General features: G+C 43.9%; 2 protein-coding genes across 4 annotated transcripts in view; one reads left to right on the top strand and one right to left on the bottom strand.

Annotated features, from left to right (window-relative positions):
- The window catches only part of RALGAPA1 (Ral GTPase activating protein catalytic subunit alpha 1), a 130,261-nt gene extending 112,893 nt beyond the window's left edge, over positions 1 to 17,368 (top strand). For 2 of the 3 annotated variants that reach the window (XM_061463526.1, XM_061463527.1), the window contains 2 exons: positions 7,409 to 7,533; positions 16,024 to 17,368. In XM_061463526.1, coding sequence (XP_061319510.1) covers positions 7,409 to 7,533; positions 16,024 to 16,178 — 280 coding nt within the window. In that variant the 3' untranslated portion in view covers positions 16,179 to 17,368. Of the gene's footprint in view, positions 1 to 7,408; positions 7,534 to 14,343; positions 14,459 to 16,023 lie in introns of all 3 variants that reach the window. The other variant, XM_061463525.1, reaches the window with a different exon arrangement.
- Positions 17,369 to 17,931: 563 nt separating this feature from the next.
- Positions 17,932 to 22,912, bottom strand: INSM2 (INSM transcriptional repressor 2). The gene has a single exon (XM_061463523.1). It carries the CDS (start codon positions 20,806 to 20,808, stop codon positions 19,426 to 19,428), a length of 1,383 nt encoding a protein of 460 aa, XP_061319507.1. The 5' UTR covers positions 20,809 to 22,912; the 3' UTR covers positions 17,932 to 19,425.
- Between the last annotated feature and the right edge of the window lie 2,564 nt (positions 22,913 to 25,476).

Here is a 25,476-nt window from a genome sequence, read left to right as displayed (position 1 = left end):
TGCTGGGCTTCCAACACTGGATCAATAGCAGCCTGACTTACATCCTTAACTCTAAGAGCCAACAAAGAGTACAAATTGCTGTGACTCAGTATGAGTTCAGGTGGTTTGACAACCACTGCACAATCTCTTCTTTCAGAGTAGATTTCCCAGAAAAAAAACTTCCATTTCTGTGATGTGTGGGTTTTGTCCTGTCTTCTTTTAGAAGTCAAATTCTGCTATGGCTAATTTTTCCTTTCAGCTTCTATAAAACCTTGGTCCTAACCTGCGTGCTTTATCTTTTTACGGGAGGCAATCCTCCTTTCACATTCTGATGTCAGGAATTGTAATTTACTAGGAAAAAATGGCCAAATAAAATTGATGCTTTCATAATTTTAAGCACCTCAAACTGTAGCAATTAATTCTGCAGGGCTTGAACTCCTTTTCAAGCCAGAGAGCAAGAAATCTCCTGCCAGCAAATTCTGTTCATTGTGCCCTACTGTTTCTTCATTTCCTTTGGTCTCCAGTATCCTGAGAGCATTTCTGTATGTTGACAGTACTACACATTTATTTTTTTCTAGAAAAGAAGAGGTGGGCTTCTGAATTTGCTGAGGGGGCAAATGTAGTAAGCAAGAAGGTGCCATTGTATGCATCTTTCCTTAAAATACTGTTAATCTATTTTATACAAATAGTGTATACATGCAATTATAAAAACTCTTGCAGGTGTCCATTGATCCTGCAAGCAGGTATCTCTCGGTGGAGGATTTTCATTTTCCAGTTAAAGATGGAACAGTGCGTTGGTTTCTGCTTGTCTAAATTATTTTCCAAATACCTGGCTGACAAAGTCACACTCTCCACAATCATATCAATATATATTGACTTCTTAGATGATTTTGCTAACAGTTGGAACTGCCAGGGATGCAGCTGTACATGTATTTCTGACAGTAGCTTGTAATTTAACCTGAAGAAGTCCATCTTGCTATTTAGAAGTGCTTTCTCTGGCTTTTTTCTAAGAGGTATTTCCAAGCAATCATCAAAACCTCCTTTTTTTTCCTAGCACCAGAATCCAAGAATCTCAGGTGCTGCATCCTATCATTATTGTGATCATATTCCAATATACAGTTATATTGTGATATACTACACACGCATGCATATATACATGTATATCTATATAAAAATGCATAAGGTTCAGGAGGGAAGATTTATGAACAAAAACTCTATGGAAGTGTCTCATTTCAGTTTTTGTTCTGAATGAGAGACACAGTGATGGAAAAACATCAAGCGAAGAGCCCACATTTTTACTCCCTTTCAGAAAGTGACTCTTTTGTTACAACTCTGCTTGGGTTTTTTTCCTAAAAATCAACAACAACAAAAAAAGGCACAGTACCAGTTTACTGGACTTGACCTGCCTATCATTAGGCATGTAGGAACGTCTGCAGCGTTGTTGAGCGTACAACTCGAAACTTTATAATTCCAGGATATTTCCTGAACTGTCGTGATCTTGATGCATTTTAAATCATCCAGACATCATCTTGAAGTCATCTACTGAAACAGAAGCCAAGGCATAACATTTTATTGTGGGTATCTGAAGTGACAAATACTTTCTTTTGACTTTTTGAAAAATACAGAGTTTCTGCCATTGATGACTTTAGGTACTTCACAAACACATTCCTTTTAAATTTTGTTGAACAAATGAATTATTAATCTGCCATTACAAATAATTCCATCACAGTTTTAGTGTGGTGATGAACTGTGCATCTCGTCAGCCCTTTTTTAAGTTTCTGTCATTGAGTAGGTTCCCCAGCATAGTACTTCCCTCCAGAAGCTGCTGAAGAAATCTGTCTTGCTGAAACATTTTCTGCATTTTTTTCCAAAAGTCTTAAGAGCATTTAGGAATGTAACCACTCTGTTGACCTGACACAAGTTCCTCACTAGTCTTGAGTGCCCCTGGTGTTCACAGGTATCTAAAGCTTTCACTGCCAACCTTCCCTGGAGATCTGCCCACTTAAGAATACACTAGTAGCTAAGTCCTTGATGTATCCTGAATAGCCAAATGCCTGGTTCATGCCTCTCTTTATCCAATGGTAGGTAGGTATTTCTTTGCCCATCTGACCTGCAAGGCAGCAAAGCTAAGAGTTTTGAAGGTACACTCACTGGATTAGAGCCCACACAAACACAACAGGAGGTAACCCCCTAGTTATATCAGTCAGCCAGGAAATGAGAGAGCAGTTTCCAATTTTGAGGCCACATCTTCTGCCTCTTACAAATCTGTTCTAACCACTGGGACCAAGGACATTTTATAATTAGGCACACTCTGTTCACTGCTGAAATTGCTTTTCGTTTCATAAAATAAGATCTCTGAATCACAGGGAAAGTACACGCTCATCTCTATAGCCTAATGGTTATGGTACTTTCCTGGGAGAAGAGAGTCTCTGGATTCCAGTCCCTGCTTAAGAAGCATTTGTTATCAAATGTTTTTTGGAGCAGGCACTAGAATTTCTTCTCCAGCCCTTTTGTGAATCTAGCACTTAGGTACTCTGATATTAGACTACAGCATTGTGAAATGTCATATCCTTAATTAAAGTCTTGGAAATTTTACTCCATGTTGAAACTGCCTTCATTTTTTTTTTCAGCCGCAGGTTAGTGACATTTTGTGCTGGTATTTCCTGGATAACTGTAACATAGTAATTATGCATCTAGTATCCAACTGCAAAATACTAAATAGATTTATTGTAATGCATTTTATTCAGTTCTAAAAACTGAGAGGTGCGAATAAGAAGAATGGAAAGAAAGCATAATCAGAATGGCAAAATAAGTCTCTGGAAATTACTCTGAAGAGATGAATTCAGCAGAAGGACTTGAAAGATGGAGGCAGCAGAAGAGGCAGAACAATGGGAAATACAGGATTTTGTGGATATTACATGGTTAAAATTACGGGAAAGGAAAAATAAAGACTAAAGAGCTAGAGATGTGGAAATATGTAGCAAACACATTTCCTCACCAAACTGAAGAATGACAAAGCCATGAATAAAATTAAAAAAAAAAAAAAGGCAATGCAAGAGAATTGTTTCACATTTTTGTCTTCCAAGGTTTTTTTCTTGTTTCTTTTTTTAGAAGCATCATAGCAAAGAGGATGGGGGATTTGCAGGGGGATTGTTTTCTGGATGCTTATGGAGACCTGATTCTAGGCATAAGCCACGTGGAAAAAAAGTACCAAAGTGCCTGTCAAAAAAATGTCAAGTGAGAGTGACTGCTTCAACTGACTGGAGGCAAGAGCAGTTTAGATAAAATTGATCAAATTGGTATGGACTACGGAGTTAAAATAAGTAGCCTGCATTTGTGCTAAGGGGTGTAGTATCTGCTACACCTAAGCAGTGTGTTCAGAAAGTGGGCTCTGCAATGCTCTGAGCAGATAAAAGAAGGATAAAAATTCATTTGTTGAGGTCAGAGAAAAGGATATCACAGAAACATAGTGGTTTGGTTTGGAAGGCACCTTAAAGATCTAGTTCCAAGCTCCCCCAGACACCTCTTTTCACTAGACCAGGTATGTATGAATGGCAGTAACTCAGATGGGAAGAGTGAGCCTAGATAATTTATCTTAGAATATGTAAAAAGAATCTCCAGGATGTAGTTGTACTGTGCCACAGGAATCTCAATAGAGCTATTAGGTGAAGACATGAGGTGTTTTTCAGACAGATTGAGCGTAAGTAAGTAGCTAGTACTTTGGTGCCTGTTCCCAAGTGCAAATCAACAGGTCCAAAAAAATTGCTTGTTTACAGGCATAACGGGGGAAGTACAGTATTTTCAGTATTTATAGCAGTAGTTGAAGATTCAGAGAATAAGTAAAATGGATTTTACTGCAAATGAAGTTTTAGTTGCAGTGACTGCCACCTAAGTGACCTATAAAGGTACGATTCCTGATTTTTTTCTTGTACTGATTGTATTTTTCAGAACAGTATCTTCTGAAAAGGTATAATGAAGTCATTAGATTTTTTTTTTTTGTTACCCTTTTTTTGCAGATTATGTATCTTCAAGTTTTTAGCTGAGAGATTTGGGAGAGTGCCTAATTACCATTTTATCCATTCTATTTTGTTCCAGTTAACACCTTCTTCAGAAGCAGAAAGCTCAGGACACTGTTATTTTAAGTGTTTAGTCACTTTGTGCAAGAGTCTCTCTCCATTGGTTTGTCCCTGCATCCTTCCCATTCCATCTTAATTGCAGATGCCAGTGGCAACATCCACACAGTAAGAATACAGTTTGCATTGCCCTATTATTACTAACCATTGAGTTTGTATGTGCCACTCAATTTGTAGGTGCTCATAACTCTTCCCTAGAGAGAGGTGTTTTAAAGAAATAAATGTCTAGCCTATTAGAAGTAATGTGGAAATTAACTACCATGGGTTTATGGTCACTGTTGCAGATAGTTGCATTCAAATACAGCATGGAACTAGATTATCTTGGCCACAAAAGCATACAGATTTGGAGTTTTAAAATACTGGAATGTTCTCAAATCGAATGGAAGATAAAAGTATCCCAATCTCAGCTAGTCAGTCTAATACACAAAAGGAGTTCTGTGGAGAGTGTTTCATTTCTTAGTGCAGAATACAGCAAGCTTTGGACTTGGCATTCACATCAGAGTTTTGTTTTTAAGCAAGCTTCTGTTTTTAACAAGCTGCAGATGGTTTTGTGGAGTGTTAGGACAGGCGGCAACCTGGCTAGCTGAATTACTTTTGTTTGGGTATACTCAGTGCGCATTTGAATTAGACTTCTAAGCATGTCCTCTCCACTGTGTAATGAAAATATCATTATCCTCAGTCAGCATCTGTGTCAAGACTTACTTGGTTAGGGGATAGGTACCTCGGCTGAAGAACAGGAATGTCCTTGTCATGTTCAAAACAGTAACTTTCCTTAATTTTTGCCTTATTTGTGTATAAGCTTTGGATACAACAGGATAAACTAAAAGGTTTCCTTTAGAGACCTCTGAGAGTAGTGCATTTTAAAAGCAAGTAGGTGTCTCCACCCTACTTTTTCATGAAACATTTTCCCCATTCAAGCAGACTTTTAAAAACAGCTTGTTTTGATAGCAGCCTGTTCTCCTGTGGGCCTTCAGCCTTTGCTTCCTGGCAGCACCTTTGGTGCGAAAAGAGAGTGATCAATTGGGAGACTATCAGTGCCAGCATGCATAGAGTGATAAGTTAACACACCACTGGGAATTTCTAGGGCCCACCAAGATACTTCACTTCTAATGTGCTAACAAGCTCATTTTTCTACCTCTTGCCTCTTCAGTTATTTTTTTTCTCAGAAGAGCTTAGAAGTTGAGTGCATCAGGCATAATGAAAAGCTCTGTAGGAGGGAGAAGCAATAACCCCATTTTTCCCTTTTCAGCCAAATAGAAAATTAGTTTCTGGTAATACACAAAGGCCAGTATTTTTTGTGCAAGGGGCACTGCTGTGAATCAAAGGACTCTATTAACTGCAGAAAATTCAGCAGCTGTGAATCTCCCCCAATGAAAAAAGTGCTTTTCAACAAGTTGTGCGATACGTAGTGTTACTTAGACTTGAACCATCAGTTTCATCCTCTACCACTTACACACAGCCTCTTAAAAACTGTGCTATATTACTCTCCTCTGTTCAGGCTCAATACTGTGTTTATCCCCCACCTAAGAACCATTACAATGGGAGATTTTTATATTTTTTATTGTCCCAGTGCTTCTGTTATAGCTTCTCCAGACTGAGACTTCTGCTGAGGTTCGGCTGTCTGAGGATCCAGGAAGAATTTGGAACAGAGATTTTGGAGGAAAAGTGGTTTCCCAGTTTTGTAGTTATGTTACCAAGCTGTGGTCTAAGGAAAATGAAGATCATTTTATTCACTAGAAGTTGTTTTCAGATAATATATTCTCTGTATGTTTTTTCATATTCAGATATACTGCAAAACCTACTATAGATATGGTACAAAAAACTACAAAAAGGTTTTTTTGTAGGATAAGTTTTGTGCATGTTGAAGTATAGTTTTATAAGCTAAGATTAAGGGTATTGTTTCCAGCTTTAATTTGGACCTGAGAATATTATCGCTTATAAATGAAAATAGTATTTTTATTTATTTTAAATGTTAGCACTTGTTATTAAAAACACTTTTCACTTGTCATGCGTTTTTTATGTTGGGATTGCTGAAAAAATGTGTGCAAAATGAGTATTATCCCCATTTCACAGGTGGTGAAATTGAGTCAGAAAGGTCATTTCCTCACTGTCCCTCTTCTGCAAAAAAAAGAGCAGCAAAGAAAAAAATCAAGAAACTGATTCTGAGTGCATTCCTCCACAGCATCCTCATTTATTTGTTGGTTGGTTGGGGTTTTTTCCTAGGAAAATAGAGCTGTGCGAGGAGAAAATGATCTATGTACATATAAATTAGGAAGAACAAATGTGCACAAACATAAATGCCAGGGAAAATTTCTGATCATTTTACAGTTCTCTGAGATAACTGGAGAAGTTCTCCCTCAGTCAGTGTATTGAGTCCAGCTGGAGGACTTTGAAAGTTGTGAGAGAAAAGGTTAACTGATTTCTCAGTTCGGGAACTGTACGACATGAAGTCAGCATGGTAGTTTTTCTTGATAATTGTATGTTGCTGCCTGCTGCTTTACATTTTGACAGCCATTTCCATAGTTGCTTTCATGAACAGCAGAAATATTCTCTCTTTTTCTCGCTCGCTCTGTGCTAACAGCACAATCAGGCCTGCTGGAACAAGAAGCCTGGAGAGGGTTCTTCAAAAGCAACACTTCAAGATACTGGTCTCTTGTCAATAATATTAGAGAGGAGAGAACACAGAGAAAAGGAAGTAGTACACTGTTTTGCTGTCAGTGCCCTGCCGACACCCTGTTAGCCAGTATTTAAGGGTCCTGCAGATTCTTTACAAATATTCTTGCTTGTTTTAATGGCATAATTGAAGAGATGTTTTTCCTAATACTCAATTTTCACTTTGTATTTATCTTAGCTGTGTGTATCTGTGTTTAGCGATTATGGAAGCAGTTTGTTATGGAGGAGTGCAAAATCATTCATTTTGTTAATGCTGAGATTACTTTTCATGCTAAAAATGTTAATGTTTTTATATTTAATTGTGCTCATAGAACAGGCAAATCAGTTACTTAAAAGAGAGTATTTAAGTTGCTGTTGTTTTGAAAAAATAATAAAATTCAAAAAGCTTTGCATCAGACATGAAAAAAGATGGTTGAACAATAAGATTTTTGTTAATCATTTTATCTTAGAGTCAATATTAATTCAGTGAATCAGATTATATCATATGTAAAGAATTAAAAGTGCATACAGTCACTGAAATACATGATATAAGTGTAATAAAAAGAATTCTGAATTACTAGGCACTGTTATTTAGCAGTTACAGTACATGATATAAATTCATCCTTAATTCTTGGCTAAACCAGTTATGAGGAGAGAGCACGATACCTGCAGACAATTGTTCAACATCATCTAGAGCCTACAACATTTGAGGATTTTGCTGCTCAGGTTTTCTGTCCAGCACCTTACCACCATTTGCCCTCAGAGACAGGTAAGAAGTAGAGTCAAGAACTGCTTTTATACAATCTTACTTGAAATGCAGTATCCTTACCTATGAAGACTAAAAATTCAGACCTTTTGTGCATCATTAAGAATTACCGTTAGTCAGAGAGACTATGTGTACATATTTGAGAGCCCGGGGAAAGTTGCCTCTAAATCTTAGTATTCTGTTTCCTAGCTTCATGAGCCAATGACTGGCATTAAGATTTGGCAACCAGCTTTAATACAGCACCCAGCCCCTGCATTTTACAGTGAATTTTATCACTTTCCCCACCCTGTATAGAGTCTGCATGGAAGCGTTGGTACTCCTTCATCTAGACTAGTTGTGGTAGATATATTCTTTAATCCAAGTACACCTTCATTGTAGGAAAGTTTTAAGGCTCACTACATTTTTAGAGTTTAAAGTTTTAAATTGGCAATCTGAGAGCCTTGCAATCATGAGTTTTGTGTCCAGGTTATTAGCTGCAAAGTTGGTTTTAAGGTCATTTTTACTTTGCCATAAAATACCCGTTTTATAAAAGGATACTGCATTTTCAGTTACTAATGAGAAAATCTGTAAAAGAAAATGAGTAACTCAAGGCCTTCCTGTTCTGACATTTCTTGAACTCCTTATGATTGTTTCATTATTTTATTTCCCCTCTTTTTAGATCATTAAATATCAGTTCTGTTTATCTGAAGGTAAGACAAAGTGTCCAAAAAATCCCTTTGTTCCTCTTACTTTTACTAGAGCACTAAGCTTGTAACCAAATTGTTTGCAAACTTTCCTTGTTGCCCTTGTTCACACTAAAAAGAATTTCACACTGATTGAGAAATGACCACTACATCTTCTTAAAAGTTCTAGTCTTCTACTAACCTCAGGTCTGCATGAAGCACTAACACTGGTTCTGGGATTAAGGTAACTAATGATAGAGACAGTTGTTGAATGAGTAACACTTTATTGTGTTGACCTCTGTTTCTCAGCATGAAAAAGTAGTACTGGATGGCAGTGGTGTGTTCTGTACCCTGTACTGTCTTTCATTGATGTTGTAAGACATTCTGCAGTGATAACATAGGAGAGAAGAAGAGTGTGTAACACTTGAAATTCATTGTTAGAAACCTTTAATGATGCATAAATCAAAATACTTCTGTGGAAAAGGTGTAAATCTGAATAAAATAAATTTTGTAAGAATAATTTGGCAAGTTATCTCAAAATTTGTTTCTCAATTGCAAAAATACGCAGAAATAAATTCTAAATTATAGAAGAGTTGTGATAGGACTACAGAAATACTGAGAGATGTTAAAACATTAAAAAAGCATTATAAAGAGACTTGTTCACTTATTATAAAGGAACTTGTTCACTTGGAAGTATAAAACTTAAGTAGAAATAAGATGTGGTTTTCAAGTATAATAACTGGTATAGTTATGCTAGAGCAAATAATCAAGACCAAAGAGAAACAAAATTAAAAGCAATTTAAAACTAAATCAGTATAAAAAAATAGTAACATAATTTAATGTATAAAAACATTTGAATAGAAAAAATCTGTAACCAGAAACATTACAAACAATAACCAGAGATCCCCGTCCTTGCACATTTCCTCAGTAAGTATTCAACGCCAGACACTTTTGTGTGGCTAGTATATATTCTGTATTCTAGTGCATTTGTATCAGTTCTGCCTATTCACCTTTGGAAATCTTCCAGGCTAAATCCTTCCGCCATCTTCCTCTAGTTCATTCTTTTGGGACGAAGTAAAGCTGTTTTTCTGTATTATTTTGGTGCACTGGAGAACACTGCTCTACAGTGCCTATTCTTGTATTCCTCTAAAAATTGTCCTAGTCATGCTTTGTGTTCTCAAACATCTGGAAAAATAAGATTTTCCAAAACTTGATTTTAGACTTAATTATTACAGTTACTAGAAAGGTTATCTGCAGGAATCTCATTAATAGAACCTTGCAATTATTTCACATCTGCATGTACATGTGTGTGTTTACATACCATGAAACATGCAGTCCAGTCCTGAGGGACACATTCTTCTGGACCTTGTGATGAACAGTGAAACTGACCAACACGTGTCGGGAGCAGCCAGAAGCTTCTTTGGACAGACATTCAGCATAGTGTGACCAAATGTCGAAGTCAAACAACCTGTCCCCACACCTACCTAACTGAGCTTTCATTTCAGCCCAGGGAAGTTGGGGGTACTCGGGCAGTCCTGCTTGCAGCCTGGAGGCTGACTCCCATTTGATCTGGGACTCCTGAAACTCTTGATACTCATTTCTAGAATAGAGTGCCTGGAGTATCACCAGACTATATACCTTCAGGCTGACTCTGGAGGGCATAAGGTCTAAAGCCTGAGGCAGGTATAAATGAACACTGTAGTCATCTGCCAAAAAGGTTACCCCAGGGGTTGGGGTTAGCCTGGAAACCACTGGTTTCCAGTTCTAGCGAAGGCAGACTTGTGAGCAAGGTGGCTACAGATGATCTAGAACTGTGATGACTGTGATTCCAAGAAAGAGTCCACCAGATGTGCTATTAAAAAAGCAGATACCCCTAAGTTTCCAGGGTCCCTACAACAGGCAGATTCTTGAAAGATAGGTACAGAGCTCTGAATTGTGCCAGGACTGCACATAAGAGGGGCACTGGAGTCCTGTCTGGGAATCCACGCACATCCATCACCCTCAGGATGACTCAAACAAAACCATGCAGGCTCCCTGCTAGACCTGACCGTGTCATCTGAAAATGTGACCAGATTCTAAAAATACATCACAATTATTTTTCAAGATACAAAATATTTCATTTACGTCTGGGTTTCTGAATGAAAAATAATTGACCAGGAGAGACTAGAAAAAATTCCCACATTTTAGATACTATAGACTTGATTCTTTAATTGGATCATGACCTCCAAGATTACAATTGCTGAATATGTTTAATTTTTATAAAATACATGCAATTTCTTCTAAGAAAGAGCTATAGAAACTGTGAAGGTGCTACACCCCATCCAGGTGTTGTAATTCTGTTGTTGTTGTGATCCCATTGTCCAGGTTCAGCATGCCATTTTTTTTCACTTGAGCTGTGGTAATCAGCACAAATAGAGAACATGCTATTTGGTAACAAACTCTGTTTCCTCAGACTGACATATTTTATCAAATGCTCAGCCCTCAGCAAAAGCTGCTTCCTTCCTTACAGTGGTTGCCCTTCAATACAGTGTGATTGTGGCTGCTGCTGTTCTATCTAGGTGCTGAGTTTGGCCTATCAAAATATCTGACAAGTCCACCTTCCCATGTTTGGGAACCTGACTAGTGCAGTTGATGTGTACATTTAAAAAAAATGAGATATACCTGCACTTATGCACAGAATATAATTCATTTGCCTCTATTTTTTACTTTGTGCTGACTCTGTTAGAGTAGCTGCAAATACTCTTAATTGGAGTAACTCCTCCTGTGCAGCTATTGAGTAAACCAGATTTCTGACACCAGAACAGGTCAAGGGAATTGTTAATGGTAAGCTCAATGATATTGAAGGGTTTATTGACTCCATGATGCTAAGATTCTGAGCTTTACAATGTACTAGCGTCTTGGGTTTGTTTTTTCTCAATCCTCTTTTGTTCCCTCTCTTCTTAATAAAAATAGTAACTCAGTATAGTAAATATCATAAAGAAGGGGCTTCTCTACATTAGTCATAGTTTTTCCTTGTGTTAAAAGCATCAGACTTTTTGATCCCAACAACCATTCCTATATTTTCAAGTCTGTTCAGAACAATTCTGCTTCCCACTCCCAAAGTAAGTGGGAACGTCATTGTATAAGAAGCGAAGGAGGGGAGTGTAGAGATAACGGTACTTCAGCCTTGCACAAGAAAAATCCAAATTCAATAGCCTGCATCTTAATATCTCCTGCTGCTTACTTGCTGTGTAACTCTGAACTGAGAATCTTTTTGGCCTTGTATTACCCCAACACAGGTGAGAATAATGGTGCTTTTCTCTGTAGAAGGGTCTAAGCAACACCTGTTGATGTTGGTGCTTGAATTTGGGGACTGGATGTGAAATTGAAACAAGGGCTGCATGTCTGGCAGGGCACGGAAGAGTTTCTCATTATCCCTTCTTCAGTCCAAACTTAGGAAAAATCTTTTTCGTTCCAAATCAGAGGAAACCTCAGTACTCACTGAAGTTTCATATTGGAATAACTGAGGCTGAAACCTTGCACATTTCTGAACTATTGTCCTTAAGTCAACCACCTGGGTGATAGTAAGCTGAGCATCCTCAGCACTTTGAGGCAGTAGATTTGGTGTGAACTGCTGGAATCCCAAACAGATCAACTTTCTACATTAAATTAAATGGGTCCACTGGAAAAAATAGAGTATGATTGTCCAATTACAAAGCATCCCATGCATACGCACAAGGGGAGAACAATAAATTTTAATCTTGATGTTTCCTAGGTTTTGAATGTTTCACTTTATGAATTTATTGTCTTGGGATGACGTTTTCCTTGTGTAATTCCCTCCACTTTTGTTTTAACACATACAGCAAAAGCAATTCTGTGACACTAATTAACAGCCTTATGATTCATAAGCAAAAGTGCAAGCTCTGGATCTTCCACCACCTCCTGCAGACTGAGATAGGGCAGTAACTGGTGGTAATGGTAAGCTGTCTTACTGCTGCTTGAATCTCCTCTAGTGGAAAGACTGGGAGTTTTGCCACTGTGTTTCACAGATACTAGTTGACAGAGAAGACCGGTTTACCCAACACTGATACGTCCAGCCAGGTTCTGAAGAGCACTGGACATGGGCTCTGCTGCTCTTTCACCATAAACTTAATCGTTTTTGCTGTGCTCTTGGCTCTCTCTCTCCTATCCAGTTCCAGTGTCCCACATCTTTAGACCATCTCTTCCTCACCTTCGCATCTTGCTTTGCAGCAGCTTTTGCAGTTTTTCTGTCTGCATCCACTTCTTGCTTCCTTTCCTCATTTCCCATAATTAGCGAGAGACTTAATTGACTTGACTCTAGCAAGGCTCTGCTTAGTATGACAGACAATTCGGCTGGATTTGGACTGGAATTTCTAGGAGTGGCAGAGGGCACAAGCTGTACAAAAATGATTGCCCGCTTCCCTGGAGGTCAGGTGAGGGGCACTCAAGGATCTTAAAAGACCATCAAAATATACCAACATGCATAAGTGGTATTTTCCTCTGCGGTCATTCTCAGAGATGGTACTTAGGAAACTGTTGATCCAGACAACAGTGTGAGGATAAAGCCAGAGGCACCGAGAGTAGCCTTGCCATGGCAGCACCTTGTCAGGCTTCTGCTCAGTGAATTTTTCACCTCTTTGAAAGTCGGAACTGATCAGTGACATGAGTCATGGCAATGTATGCATGTTAATGATCCCTCCAGATTCCTCCACCTCACCTCACTTCTAACTCAGTCTGAGCATAGTTAGAATGCCATTTGACATTTAAATAGTTAATTTCCGATTCAGATAACCAACATACTAGTATTAGAAAATCCTAAAATTTTCAAGTGGAGTGTGGAAAATGTCGCATTTCAACTTTGTTGATCCATCGCCTTGTTCAGAAGCAATTGAAACGGCTTTAGCCCCAAATATTATAGCTCATCAGGCTATGATATTTGTCACTTGTAAAACCTAAGAGATGAAAAATAAGGATCACTTCCTGACATTTTTCAACCTCTTAAAAATCCTAACATGTCTATTTTGTTTATTTTATCGAACATTCTGGTTCTAGGTCAGTTCTCAAGTCCTTATTTTAGTATTTTGGATAACTAAATATTTCGTTGCATAGAGAGATAAAGATAATAACATTTTACACTGACAATTGTAAAACTCTGAAGGGGAAACAAAACCTGCAAAATTTCTATATACCACATTTAATACCCACATGTGTTTATGTGTGTATGTATGTATATAGAGATATATATGCGTGTCTAAAATCCAAAGAAATTTAGTTACTAATAAGTCTGTTGAATGCTGTCAGACTTCAAATATGTTTTAAGTGCTGTTATTCTTCACTCTTCTGGTGTGGTATGTTTGGATGTGAAAATCACTTTACATGACTTCTGTTCTTCAGTAGCTGTATGTCAGATTCTTAAAAAATGGGATTACATCTGAATCTATGCTTCAGTCTGCAGGAATTAGAAACAAAATTTTAAGTTATGACCAGAAAAATTAAAGTAACGGGGGGGGTTAATATTTTCTTTATCCAACCATTATCAAATTTCATATTAGGGTTTGACCCTTTGACACAAACTCACTCGCTTAAATACTCTGGGTTTTCTTCTTTATGTGATTTCAGGAGTCTCATGTTGAGACTGGCTAAAATTACAGCATACTTAATATTATGGAATAGCTGGGGAGCAGAAGCCATACATCAAGTTGCCATTTGTTTTTCCTTCTTGATTGTGTGTATGTGTGTGAGTATGTAACTGTTTTCAGACTTTAAGTAAGCATTTCAGACAATGTTTAGGATGTATCTCAGTTGCTATGAATAAGGTTGCTGGATCTGGATAATGTTATAGAATTCTTTTCTTTCTCTTTCTCTTCCTTTTTTTTTCTCTTTTAATGCTTAGTTGGTAAGTATGACGCCGGATTTCAGAGCTGTTGCTTCATTGCACATAACTAACTCATCACTCTCTTTAACCTGTAGCATGAGCAGAAATTGCATAATGAAATTCGAAATTCCGTTTTCTGTGCTCATCTGTTAATACCCTTCAATCTCTGCTGTTCGTGTCTCATGTCTCACGCCTGTTATCTTTTATCTTTTCTCCTTCCCCTTCCTCACTTCTTTCCACTCCTCCTTCCTCATCACTTCTTCATTCTCAACAAAGAAAGAAATGCTGTGATATTTCTTCTCCTTCCAAAACCTCCACTAGAAAGCATTGGCCACATCAAGGTAAAGGGCAAAGGCTTGAAACGGAAGGTCTTTCACGCTAGCTGTGAATGGTATGCTGTGCAAAACAACGACGGTTATTTTCTGTTCTCTAACTTGCACCACTTGAAATGCTTTAATTCCTTGTAAAATTAGAACAAGATAGAATTTCAGAAAATGAGAGTGCATGTTTCCCTGCCTGCCTTTTTCTATAAGGCACAGTGAGTCAGGCATTATCATGCTTTTCCAGGTTGTTTGGCAATGAAGTACCTAGTTCATGAACAGAATTACTGTCACCAGCTGGGGACAAATAACAGCCCTTTCTCCTCCCTGTCACTTTGATGGGTCATCTTGAAAAAGATAGAAAGTATGGTGCTGTCCCTCTGGAGCAGGGAGGTGATGGACCAGGTGAGGAGGCCAGCCAGGTCACTAAATCACAGGACTTTATGCAGTATGTTTGAAATGTACTCTTCTTACCTGATGACCTTTGATTTTAGAGGAGTCTTTCAAAATAAATCATGCTCACTTTTGAATGGGTTTTGCACCCCTTATACATGAAGTGTATACTGAGGGAGGGAGATCTTCAGTTCTGAGCATGGCATTATTATTGTTTTAAAAAAACTTACCAGTAATGGCATGATGTGGAAGAAATAGCGAGTGATCTCTGGCTTACTGAAGTCAGTAGGGGTTTCCCTATTGACTTCTGCAGGACTAAGCTTCTGTCCATAATTTATATAGGTCAGATGCGACCACAGTGGTGACAGGTAGATGAGTTCAATCAGGCTGTCAGCCTCTCTAAATGGCTAATTGAAATCCAGTTTTGTTTTGTGGATATGAGTTCACAGTTTTCATTTTCTGTACCATGGAAAGGAGAATGTAATTTTGGTTTTGTATTTTCTCCTTTCCTTTGGTATCTTTATGGAAGAAGATTTGGAGATGGGCTGTTTGTGAGGAAGAGCCTTGTCCTCTTGGCAGTGAGGACTCAGGGCCCATTGGAGCATAGCTCCAGGTGCTGGGCTAATGAACTATTTCCTGTTGTCTCAAATTCATCTTGTTCCTTTTACAAAGAAACGTTAACAATTAGTACATCCAGTTAATATGTTCTGTTCAAGCTTCTGCCTTGTGGACCCTGTAGGAATTTGCCTTTTGAAGCACTTACTAAAGTTGGGATGGGAGATGTTTTGCTCTCCCAGTTTGCCCCTGATTCACTCCACCTCTTCAGCTGCATTCCTAGAGCTCCCTTCATGCGCAACAAGCTGTTAACCTTCATGTTCTCATTAAAGACTGGATTCTTCTGGGTTGTGGTTTGAATAACAACTCCCTATCCCTGCGAGGGAACTGGAGGTGTTCTCTCTGTTAGCAAGAGACCACCACCCACTTCAGTGCTGCCTCAATTCCTGAGAGCAAGGGGGTTCTGCAGTCCCATAGCTCAGTGGTGTCTGGCATCCTCTTTTCTCTAGAGGTAGATTTGTGGCTGTTGAGGTACGTGCAGTACCATCACCCACAGCTGGTAAAGGGCTAGGAGATGCTGTGGGAGTGACAGCAGCACTGAAATTCCTCTTTGCCCCCTGTGAATAGATCCTGAGCTGCGAGTGCAGAAGGCAGCACTGACCTATCTGGTTCTTGCTGTCCTCTGCAGGCTTCTGCCCCGAGACTCAGCCGGGAGAAACTCCAGCAGCAGCAACAGCACAGGTGGATGGAACAGACTTAGCCTCTCCAATGTCTCCTCGGACTAGCAAGAGCCGCATGTCCATGAAACTGCGCCGCTCCTCTGGCTCAGCCAACAAGTCCTGAGTGGCGAGATGCCTGCAGCTTTCTAGTGAACAGCGATCGGCCACCCTTCCTTCCCACAGTGACTCACTGCTTCCCATTAGAATAATGCGTGTGCCTGTCTCCTGCATTCCCCTTTTCTGTATGTTTTATTTTCAACAGTGACACTGGAATTTTACTATAAAGTTTCAGCTTTTGGGTTTTTATCAAACTTCAGGCTGCCTTTTTTTCTTTTCTTTTTTTTTTTTCCTTGCAGTGCAGTTTGTCCTCTGCACCTTTTACCTTCCTGGATGATTACAATATCTTAAAAGTAGTTACTTTTAACTCTGGCTGATCCTGAGTCATATATGAAATTGGAAACTGTATTTTGAATACATTATATTTATTGTGCCCCACTGCAATTTTCTCTGTAACAAAGAAGTATGTACAATTTGAAAATGAATGTACAATTTTAAATTGAAGTTGCATTTGTAAAGTCTTTGTCAGATGTCACAATGTTAATGCACAGGATGTGTACAGGTTATTTATGTTAAGAATAAAATAGTTCAACGGCCTTTCAAGCATTGCAGAGTCCAAGCGGAATAACTTGAGCATAGCACCAAATCTTTCTTCACAAAGCAGCGTATTATTTCATAACTCTGCAGGTGATGCCACAATCTGTGCCAGAAAAAAACAAAAAAATCACTGTGCTGAAATTTTACTTATGCCTGGTCCAGCTGGTATCAATAGTAAATGCCATCGAGTTCCACGGGGTTTAAAGCCTTTTATCACCAGGCTGCTGGGTCTAGAGGTAAATTCTTGTTTCTTATATTAAAAAAAAAACACAACAAAACAAAACAACTTTCCTGATAGAAATTCGTGCTCTGATGATGTGTGCTAGGGGAGAAAAGGGAACATCCTCCAGGAGCCTGGCTGAAATGCTGACAAGTCCAACCCTGTGAGTGCAGATTAGTACACACGTTCCACCCTCCCAGAGGTGCTTTCCTGCAGAAGATGAAATGCTCACATTTTGAGTCTGGCAAACAACAAAATGCTGTTAACAAAATGTAGCATGACATCGGTACTAACTGCATGTGTAAATATATCTTATGGGCAACAATAAAAAGATAAATTAATGTATTGTCATTCATGTAGTATCTACAGATTTGTAATGGTTGAAGAGAAGACATGCTATTTAATAAGACAATAAAATTATTCTTACCACCTTTTGGAAACTGGTCATTCACCACAGTGATTAGATTCTTACTCCAGTTGACAACTGATTGAAGAACAGAGTATTACATGTGGAGCAGTTAAGTGTGATACATGGTTTAGTTTTCATTTGTAGTAAAAAGTACACACAAGTTCTTGGGGGCTCCTTCCCAACCCACATACTGTACGCCGTACTGCCAACAAGCTTCTCCCTGGATCTAGTAAATAGAATGCACGCGGCTCCACACGTAATGGAAAGCACAGGACTTTCCCTCCTGCAACAACAGGGCTGGCTGTTCCAGTGCCGATTGTAGGAGCAGTTAGTAATCAGGTTTCTGTGGTCCAGAGCCCTTCATCTTTGACTGCACAAGTGGAGAAAGGAGAGCTATGACTCAACACAGCAACCTTCTCCAGGGGAGAGCTCGTCTAACTGCAGAAACAGGCATTTCTAGCTAAGTCTCCGTTAACTACCAAATGATGGGTAAATGCACAACTTAAAATAACATGCTTTATTTCTGGCATATGAGAAGAGCAAGCTGCTAGTTCAGCCTCCTCCATCAGAAGGCAAATTTGACTGCTTTAGGTTATATTGTATTCATTTGTCCAGGTCCTGGAACTAAACCAGGAAAGTCCATGAAACACATTTCAAATGAAGCACTTAGCACTTGCTTCAGCATCTGGGTTTAAATACACGATTCTTTTGTCGTGTGTAACAAAATATAAAACTACAGCAATGGCTGCTTTAGAGGATGCTAATCAAGAGATTGACATATTTTGCATGCTCATTTCAGAGTGATAGAACAAAGACTATGGCTGGGATCAGTTTGATTCTTCAGAAATCACCAGCTGACCCACTTTGCCCTGCTGAATTCAAGAAAAAGGTGAGCTTTGTTTTAAATCCTTTGTTGAATTTTGCTTGCCCGCCCTTTTGGCCTCACTTGCTATCACATTTAGAAACAGGCACTCCTGCGTGGAAAAATAAATAATAAGTAAATAAATAAATGCCGGCTGAAATGTCAAAGCTGGTAAATCTGACAGTATTTCAAAGCATGTGGCCAGAGCACTGTCAAAGCCAGGGAATACGTGCCTCGGGTTGCTTTGCTAAAGGTAGGTCTCGTTAGAGAGACGGACAGCAGCCCACCACCCACACTTCAGCAGCTCACGGGGAAGAGGGGTCGGAGGTTGCCCAAAAAGGCCAGCTGCAGACAGGGCCCTTCTGCCTGCCACGCCGCAGGGCCTGGTGAGACCCAACTGTGCCTTGTGCCATTGTCAGTGTCGCACTGACAAGCCACCGACAGCGGGTTTTGAAATAGGCAGCTACCGGCGATGTGCATTTGCCTACCACACGGTCGCTAGCTAGAGCACAGGAACACAGAGCAAGCGGGAGATGTGCACTTAGCTATAGAAATTGACGCCTCGTACTTTAATTAAGCAGACAGCACAATTCATTTTCCATACGTTTTGCTAGCTATTGTATGACTTGACATTGACATTGACTTAATATGAACATTTACCTTCTCAACTATCTTAGTACAGAGTACAGCAAACAGAACACCTCACAGTAACTTAAATGCTGAAGCTCAGGGGCTAAGGCTATTAAAACAAGGTCACTAGATTAGGCTCCTTTTCTCACGAAAAATAATTCCTCTCTTTAAATACCATATATACAGCTGAACTTCTATCCGAGGGGTAGCTACGTAAGATGTACTCGCAGTGAGTTGACGCCTGGCTCCCCGCATGGCCGGCCTCCCAGGGCCAGGCTCCCTTGCGTGCTGCCGCCAGCCCTGGTTCGTGCCCACACCGCCAGTCCCCCACCCTGCGGCTGCCCGGCGTCCCACGGACCCCGCTGCGCTCCCACCACCTCTGTGCGGCTCGGCACGGGCGCTGCCGCCCGCCCCGGCAGTGCCGCCTGTCGGATCAGCCTCCTGCCGCGGGGCCGAACTCCGGTACCCGCCAACCGGGGAGGGCAGAGAGGAGCCCTTGGGTGGCCCCTCGGCCGGCGTAGCCGTGACTTTCCATAGGAATTACAGCGTGGACAGGACTCGCTCGGCCCGCCCGGGCTCCCGGAGCAGCCCCATTCCTAGCAGCCCGGACGGACGGGCACCTGGAGCAGCAGGACCTGCCTGCTCTCCGGCGGGTGGCACTTGCTCGCGTGTCGCGCCAGCCCGGGCGCGCTGAAGAAGGTGGCGGGGCAGTGCTTGCAGGGGAAGCCCTGTCGCTCACCGCCCACCGCGCCGCCCTCGGGGGGCCCTGCCGGCGGCGGCGGCAGCAGCAGCTCCTCCCGGACGGCGTGCCATAGCCGGTGCTTGTCCCTGATATCCGCCGAAGGGAAGCGGGCGCCGCAGAGGTGGCAAGCGAAGGCGACCTGGCCGCGCCCCGGCGGGCCGTAGGCTGCGGGCCGCGACGGCCCGTGGGTGCCCAGGTGCTTGCGGAGGTAGGCCTGGCGCCGGAACCGCTTCTGGCAGCAGGGGCAGGCGAACACCTCCCCGACGGGGCCGGAAGCGGGGCCGGGGGGAACCTGGGCGCCGCTGGCGCTGTCCGCGCCGCCGCGGTGCTGACGGGGCGGCGGCGGCGGCGGCTGTGGCGAGGGCGCGGCGGGGCCGCGGGACCGTCGCTCGGGGCTGTTCTCCTTGCCCGGCGGGGCGGCGGCGGCGGAGGGGCCGTCGGAGCTGGGGCCGGGCCGCGGCTTGTGCCAGCGGCGGTGCGAGGCCAGGTTGGCGGGACAGCTGAAGATCTTGTGGCACTCGGGGCAGCGGTACTCGACGCGCACGATGCGGGAGCAGCGGTGCTGGGCCAGCGCCAGCGGGTCCGCGTACTGCTCCTTGCACAGCTGGCAGATGAACTCGCCCAGCGGCGTGCGCCCCGTCGGCGGCCCCGGCCTGCCCTCGGGACCCTCCTCCTTGATGCGCAGCCCCAGCACGGGCGAAGTGGTCACCTCGTCGGCGAAGCTCAGCTTTCGCGTGGCCTTGGCCTTCTTGGCCGGCGCCTTGGCCCTAGACGGCCGCTTCATCGCGGGCACCGGCGGCGGCGGCGGGACGGGCAGAGGCGTGCGGGGCTGCAGCAGCAGCTTCTCGGCAGACGGGAAGGAGGCGGCCAGGGGGAAGGACTCGGCGGAGGCGGGGGAGCTGAGGCACCGCTCGAAGAGAGCTGCCCGCGGCCCTGCGGCGCTGCAGGGCCCCGCCGTGCCCCAGGCAGCCGGTCCCTCTGGCGGGGCCAGACCAGGGCTGCCGCCACCGCCGGGGGGCCACGTCGCGGGGTACGCGGCGGCGGTAGCGCCTTCCTCCTCCTCGCCCTCCTCCTGCTCCTCCGCCCCAGGCCTGGCGGCGGGGCTGCCCCCGGCGGTGGGCGGCAGAGGGGGCGGCGGGGCAGGTGGCGGCTCCCGGTCTGGGTCCCGCTCCCGCGGGCGCGCCCGGTAGGAGCCGCCGGGGCGCCGGCTGCGCTTGACGAGGAACCCTCGCGGCATGGCTGGGCGGGGCGGCGGGAGCGCGGCGCCGGCTGCCCGCACCGCATTTATACCCCCGGCGCCCGCTCCCGACCGGGCGTCATCCTTCCTCCGGCGGCGGCGGCCAATGAGGAGTTGGGGACGGCGCTGGCAGCGGGGGGAGGTGGCGGCGGCTACCGGGCCGCGCCGGGGCTTCCCGCTGCCGGGGCGGGCGCGCTCGGGTTGCGGGGCCGGGCGGAGTGTCCCGGGGAGCACAGCCCGCAGCGCGGAGCCGAGGGAAGCGGCGTTCTGCGGGGCTGAGGGAGGTGCGGGGCCGGGAGCCTGGGTCCGGGACGGGAGAGACTGCGAGGGGCCGGGCACGGTTCCGGCAGGAGCATCTGTCGCGGGTGTATGTGCCAAGAGCCTCCATCCGTCGCCGGGGCGGCCCGCCCTGCGCGAGTGTCCTGAGGGGAGCGGGAGCTGGGAGCCCGCCACAGACAGAATTTTCCCACGAGTAGCCAGACAGATGTAGTGTCAAGGCGAGCTCCCGATGCAACAGCAGACTTGCCACTGCCGCTTGCAATGCTAAATCGCCGACCTGGATAACGGTTGTGGTCCCCGGGCAGCTTCACTCATGGGCAGCCTCCGAGCACGGGTGAGGCAAGACTGAGCGACAAAGTGGTGCAACGAACTGCCGAAGTGCCCAACCCTCAGCCCACACCCCGCCCCGATGCCGCTCTTGACCCGTCTGTGGATGCCCTGAGCCCAGTGGCAGCTTGTGCGTTCCTGGAGCAAGGAGGCGGTTGTGTTTGCTAAACCACGAATCGCCTTTTAGAAAGTCTGGGTTTCACTGGGGAGCGAAGTGCACTTGGAGCGGGCTGTCCGCAGCCTCCCCGGGCCCCTTACCAGCATCTCCTGTCCGATCGCTCGTTTACCCGAGCCCGGTTTCGGAGGCGGGACGGTACCGTCCTTCCCGGAGACCTGCTGCTCCTGGTACACACAAGATGGCGTGTGACTGGCAAGGAGCGCGCCAGAGCCTCTCCAGGGCTTGGCACGGCGGGACCGTCGGACTCGCCGTGCTGGGAGCATCCCCTGACCCGAGAAATTGGAAAGCGGCAGGAGAGATAGGGAGAACCAGCATCTCTACATCGAGGGGCTTTCCACAAGTGGCAAGAAAGATTTGAAGCCTCCATGCGAGACCAGAACTAGCCCCACCTGCTCACAACGCTCAACCACTTGTCTGTAAGTGCGCTGATTGTATTCTCTTAGCAAAGACTTAATCATATTTTACATTACTCTCCTCTCCATTTTCCTCCATTTTCATGGTCGCACTGAATTTTAGATTAGATTATAGGCTTTACAGCCTAGAGATCACCCTTTGTTAGTGCAAACCGCTGTAATTGGGACCAATGAGCCACGCTGCAGCGCAGTTAGGTTGCTCCACTAACTGACTGACTGCACGATTTTTGTCTAGTATTTGGGTTGACCTTTGTAATCGGGACTTCCCATCTACATTTCTCACTGAATAATTGGGTCTCTGGTTACAGATCCACTGCTTTATACTGTTCCTTCAAGTGACATGTAAATAGTTCTTCCAGTTTCCCCTTGTAAGCAATGTTGCCATTAATGTTTTGCTTCCTTTTGTCATATTGCAAGAACAGTTTGTGTTAGGAATGTCCAGCTCAGCTTCTGTTGCAGGGGGTGAGGAGCCTGGTGATGCCTTTTCCTACACAGGAGGGAGATGAAGTGCCAGTTGGAAAGCAGGTGCACTGAGTGCATTTACTGGGACCCAGACATTTTCTCTGGTAGAAGCTGTAGGCTGGAGTTGTGCCATGGAGTTTCTTCAGGCCTCGAGGGTCATGATCTGATATGGCCCAGAGGTCATGGGGAGACTGGGGGTAGCTTAGGGTCTCCCCTCCCGGAGTTGCAGGGGTGGAATCACTGCTCCGCTGCCCCTGCTGCTGCACGCCTCAGCTCTTCCCTGTAACTTAGTGAGAGCCTGAACCCACCCCCACCCACCCCCCCATGCTCCTCAGTGCCCTCACAGTGCAGCCTGCTTGCAGCCTCCTCCATCTGCCTCCAGTTTATTACCAAGTTCTGAGGTGGGACCCCAAACCACAGAACCCCTCACCCCATCATTGGTCTTGCTGCAGCACATGCCTGCACCCACGCATCTTCAACGAAAGCACCAACTAAATTGCTTTAAGATACGAGTTGTTGCAGCCATCTTGTGACTTGCTTGTCTCAATAAACACACCATTTTCCCCTGGCTGCCCCTGCTCCAGTGCTGGCTCCCAGCCCCTCAAAGAGTCATTGTTGCATGATTACAGATTATTTCTCCTCCCTCCCCGCATCCATAAGTGAGTTTAACCCTGTGGCTGGCATTACACCTGGCTCTCACAGCTTTCCAAACTGTTACATGGGTTTGTCTTCTTGCCCTCAGCTTTCACTCCTTCCAGATATTTGTAATTAGAAAATTTAGATAATTTATAAGGATATTGAACAATTTGTGTGCTCACACACACAAATTCTGTGGAAATCTGCTGGGTTTTTTTCCACTGACATTACATTCTATTAGTCCCATCATGTAGCTGTGAGCGGAGCACTTCACCTGCCTTAACATCATACAAAAGGGGAACCTTATTTAAGGTCAAGGCTTTCTTCAGCAAGGAACTGAACGATATAACTGCTCCTGACCTTACACTACATTCTCTACAGTCTGATAAAAACAGGTTGGACTTGATCAAATGTACTGGGTGCTTCCCTATGAGAGTCACCCTTAGGTGACCTTAGATTAACCAAAGGGTTAATACCACAGTAAATAGGTAATGAAACTTTGAGCGAAAAATGTAGTAGCTGAGGGGAGCTGGCAGGTGAGAACAAGAGGAAGCAGTTCCTCCTCTTACATCCTTTGCCTCCTCAGACCATTCTCTCCTTTCTAGTTGGGGCTGAGTGCTGGTGTGTTAGAACAGAAACAAGAGTGGTACGGCATTGCTTTGCCTCTCTTTTAGCAGAAGCTTTCCATTTTGTATGAAGGGACTTTTACCTTTGTACATAACTTTGCTGCTAAAATAAGCCTATGACACCCATTTAATCCTTGCTGAGATTCAGCAGTCAGGTTCAGTGATGGCTAGGTCAACCTCTTGAGGACCTTCCAAAGTGACGATGGTAGACTTCAGGTTCCTCTAGATACTTTCCCCTGTTGGATCAGAGAGCTTCTGATGCCTTCTTTTAGGGACATGGCTTAGCGGTGGACTTGGCAGTGCTTCGTTAATGCTTAGACTCGATCTTAAAGGTCTTTTCCAACCTAAACAGTTCTATGATTCTGGAGGATTCTCCATCTAATTGACTGCAGTGTTCTGGAATATGGCACCAGCAGCTCAACACCCAGGTCCTTCTGCATCCCGGTACCCACACACCACCTAGGGACCAGCATCTCCAGCTGCAAGGAAGGAATCCCACTGCTCCAGCCATGCGGGTCTTGAGGTTAGCACTGGCTCCTTTCCAGACACTTGGGAGCCTGCACGGGTGCTGGAGAGGAGGTGCGACACATTCCCCAAATGAAACATAGTCAAGCAAGTGGGCAGCTGCATTTGATGTTTCTGAGCACTCTTGGGGCATAAACAGCAGAGGAATGTATGACAGCAGTCCTGGCTGGGAGGGAGAAGGTCTCGGGTGAGGTCTTGTTCCCAGAGAAAATCCTAAAAACTCTTCTGGGGGCTTGAGGGGGCAGAAAGAAGAAGAGGAATGCCTTTGGCCACTTAATAAAAGAAAAAAGCAACCACAGCTTTAAAAAATAAGAGTTAAAAATAAAGTAGAAAAGAGCTATAAGCAAAGGATTAAAGAACATTTCTCTCCTTCATGTTTCCCCTCCCCGCCACACAAAAAATTGTTGTGGTCAGGTTTTTTATATTTCAGAATTTCAAATAAAGTTGACTTTTAAATCTTTCCCCAACATCTGGTTTGTAATTAAAGGAGCAGTAAACGGGAGGGAGACAGAAGCCGCCTCAGAAGCCTGTCCTTGATACATGACTCTCCAGCAATATAGCTAGATGAACGATACCACCCCCAGGCTCCAGCATTTACACAAACAAAATCCAGGCTGGTTTTGGTGGCAGCACAACCAGTTTCATCTTCCCCCTAGAAGGAGGCTGCCAATTATCTTGCTGTGGTTGGGGATTCGATGCTGGTGACAGACATTGAAGGCAATATCTGCATTATGAGGATATGAATAGTCTAATGTAGCTGACCTTGCTGGTACCTTAATTGTGTTTTGTTTTACCTGAGGACAATCTGCCTCAAGGGAAAAATGATGCTAACAGCTGCTGTGCTTTCTTCATTGCTCAAATATTAACAAAAAGCTGTCTGTAATATAAGGTAGGAAACACTGTTCTGTGAAAGTACTCAGGCTAGAGGGATTTGAAGGGGTGTTAAGACACTATGAAAACGTTCAACCTTATTTTTTCATAAATGAAGGGGTGCTGTTGATGTCACCACACAGCCTTCACTAAGCCGATATTTTGAGGACACTGATGCTGTGGCTCCCGTCCTTGCTCTATGAGCGAGCAGCAACATAATGCCCAAGAGTGCTCCCACATATTGGTTCTTCCCCATCTCCATCTGTATTAGCGTACTGTGGGGGCACCGGGTCCTCTCCAGGGAGCAACCGGACATTCCCAAACTCATACAAGTCACCCGAGAGCTTCAATG

Source organism: Pezoporus flaviventris, unplaced genomic scaffold, assembly GCF_033815535.1.
Source record: "Pezoporus flaviventris isolate CSIRO_AGI_PZ_B2104156 unplaced genomic scaffold, CSIRO_AGI_Pfla_v1 ptg000036l, whole genome shotgun sequence".
NCBI lineage: Eukaryota > Metazoa > Chordata > Aves > Psittaciformes > Psittacidae > Pezoporus > Pezoporus flaviventris.
Note: the sequence above shows the minus strand (reverse complement) of the source record. Positions and strands in the feature narration are given on the sequence as shown.

Excerpts from the sequence above, each read along its gene's own strand:
- INSM2 (XM_061463523.1), bottom strand. The coding sequence starts at position 20,808 with ATGCCGCGAGGGTTCCTCGTCAAGCGCAGCCGGCGCCCCGGCGGCTCC.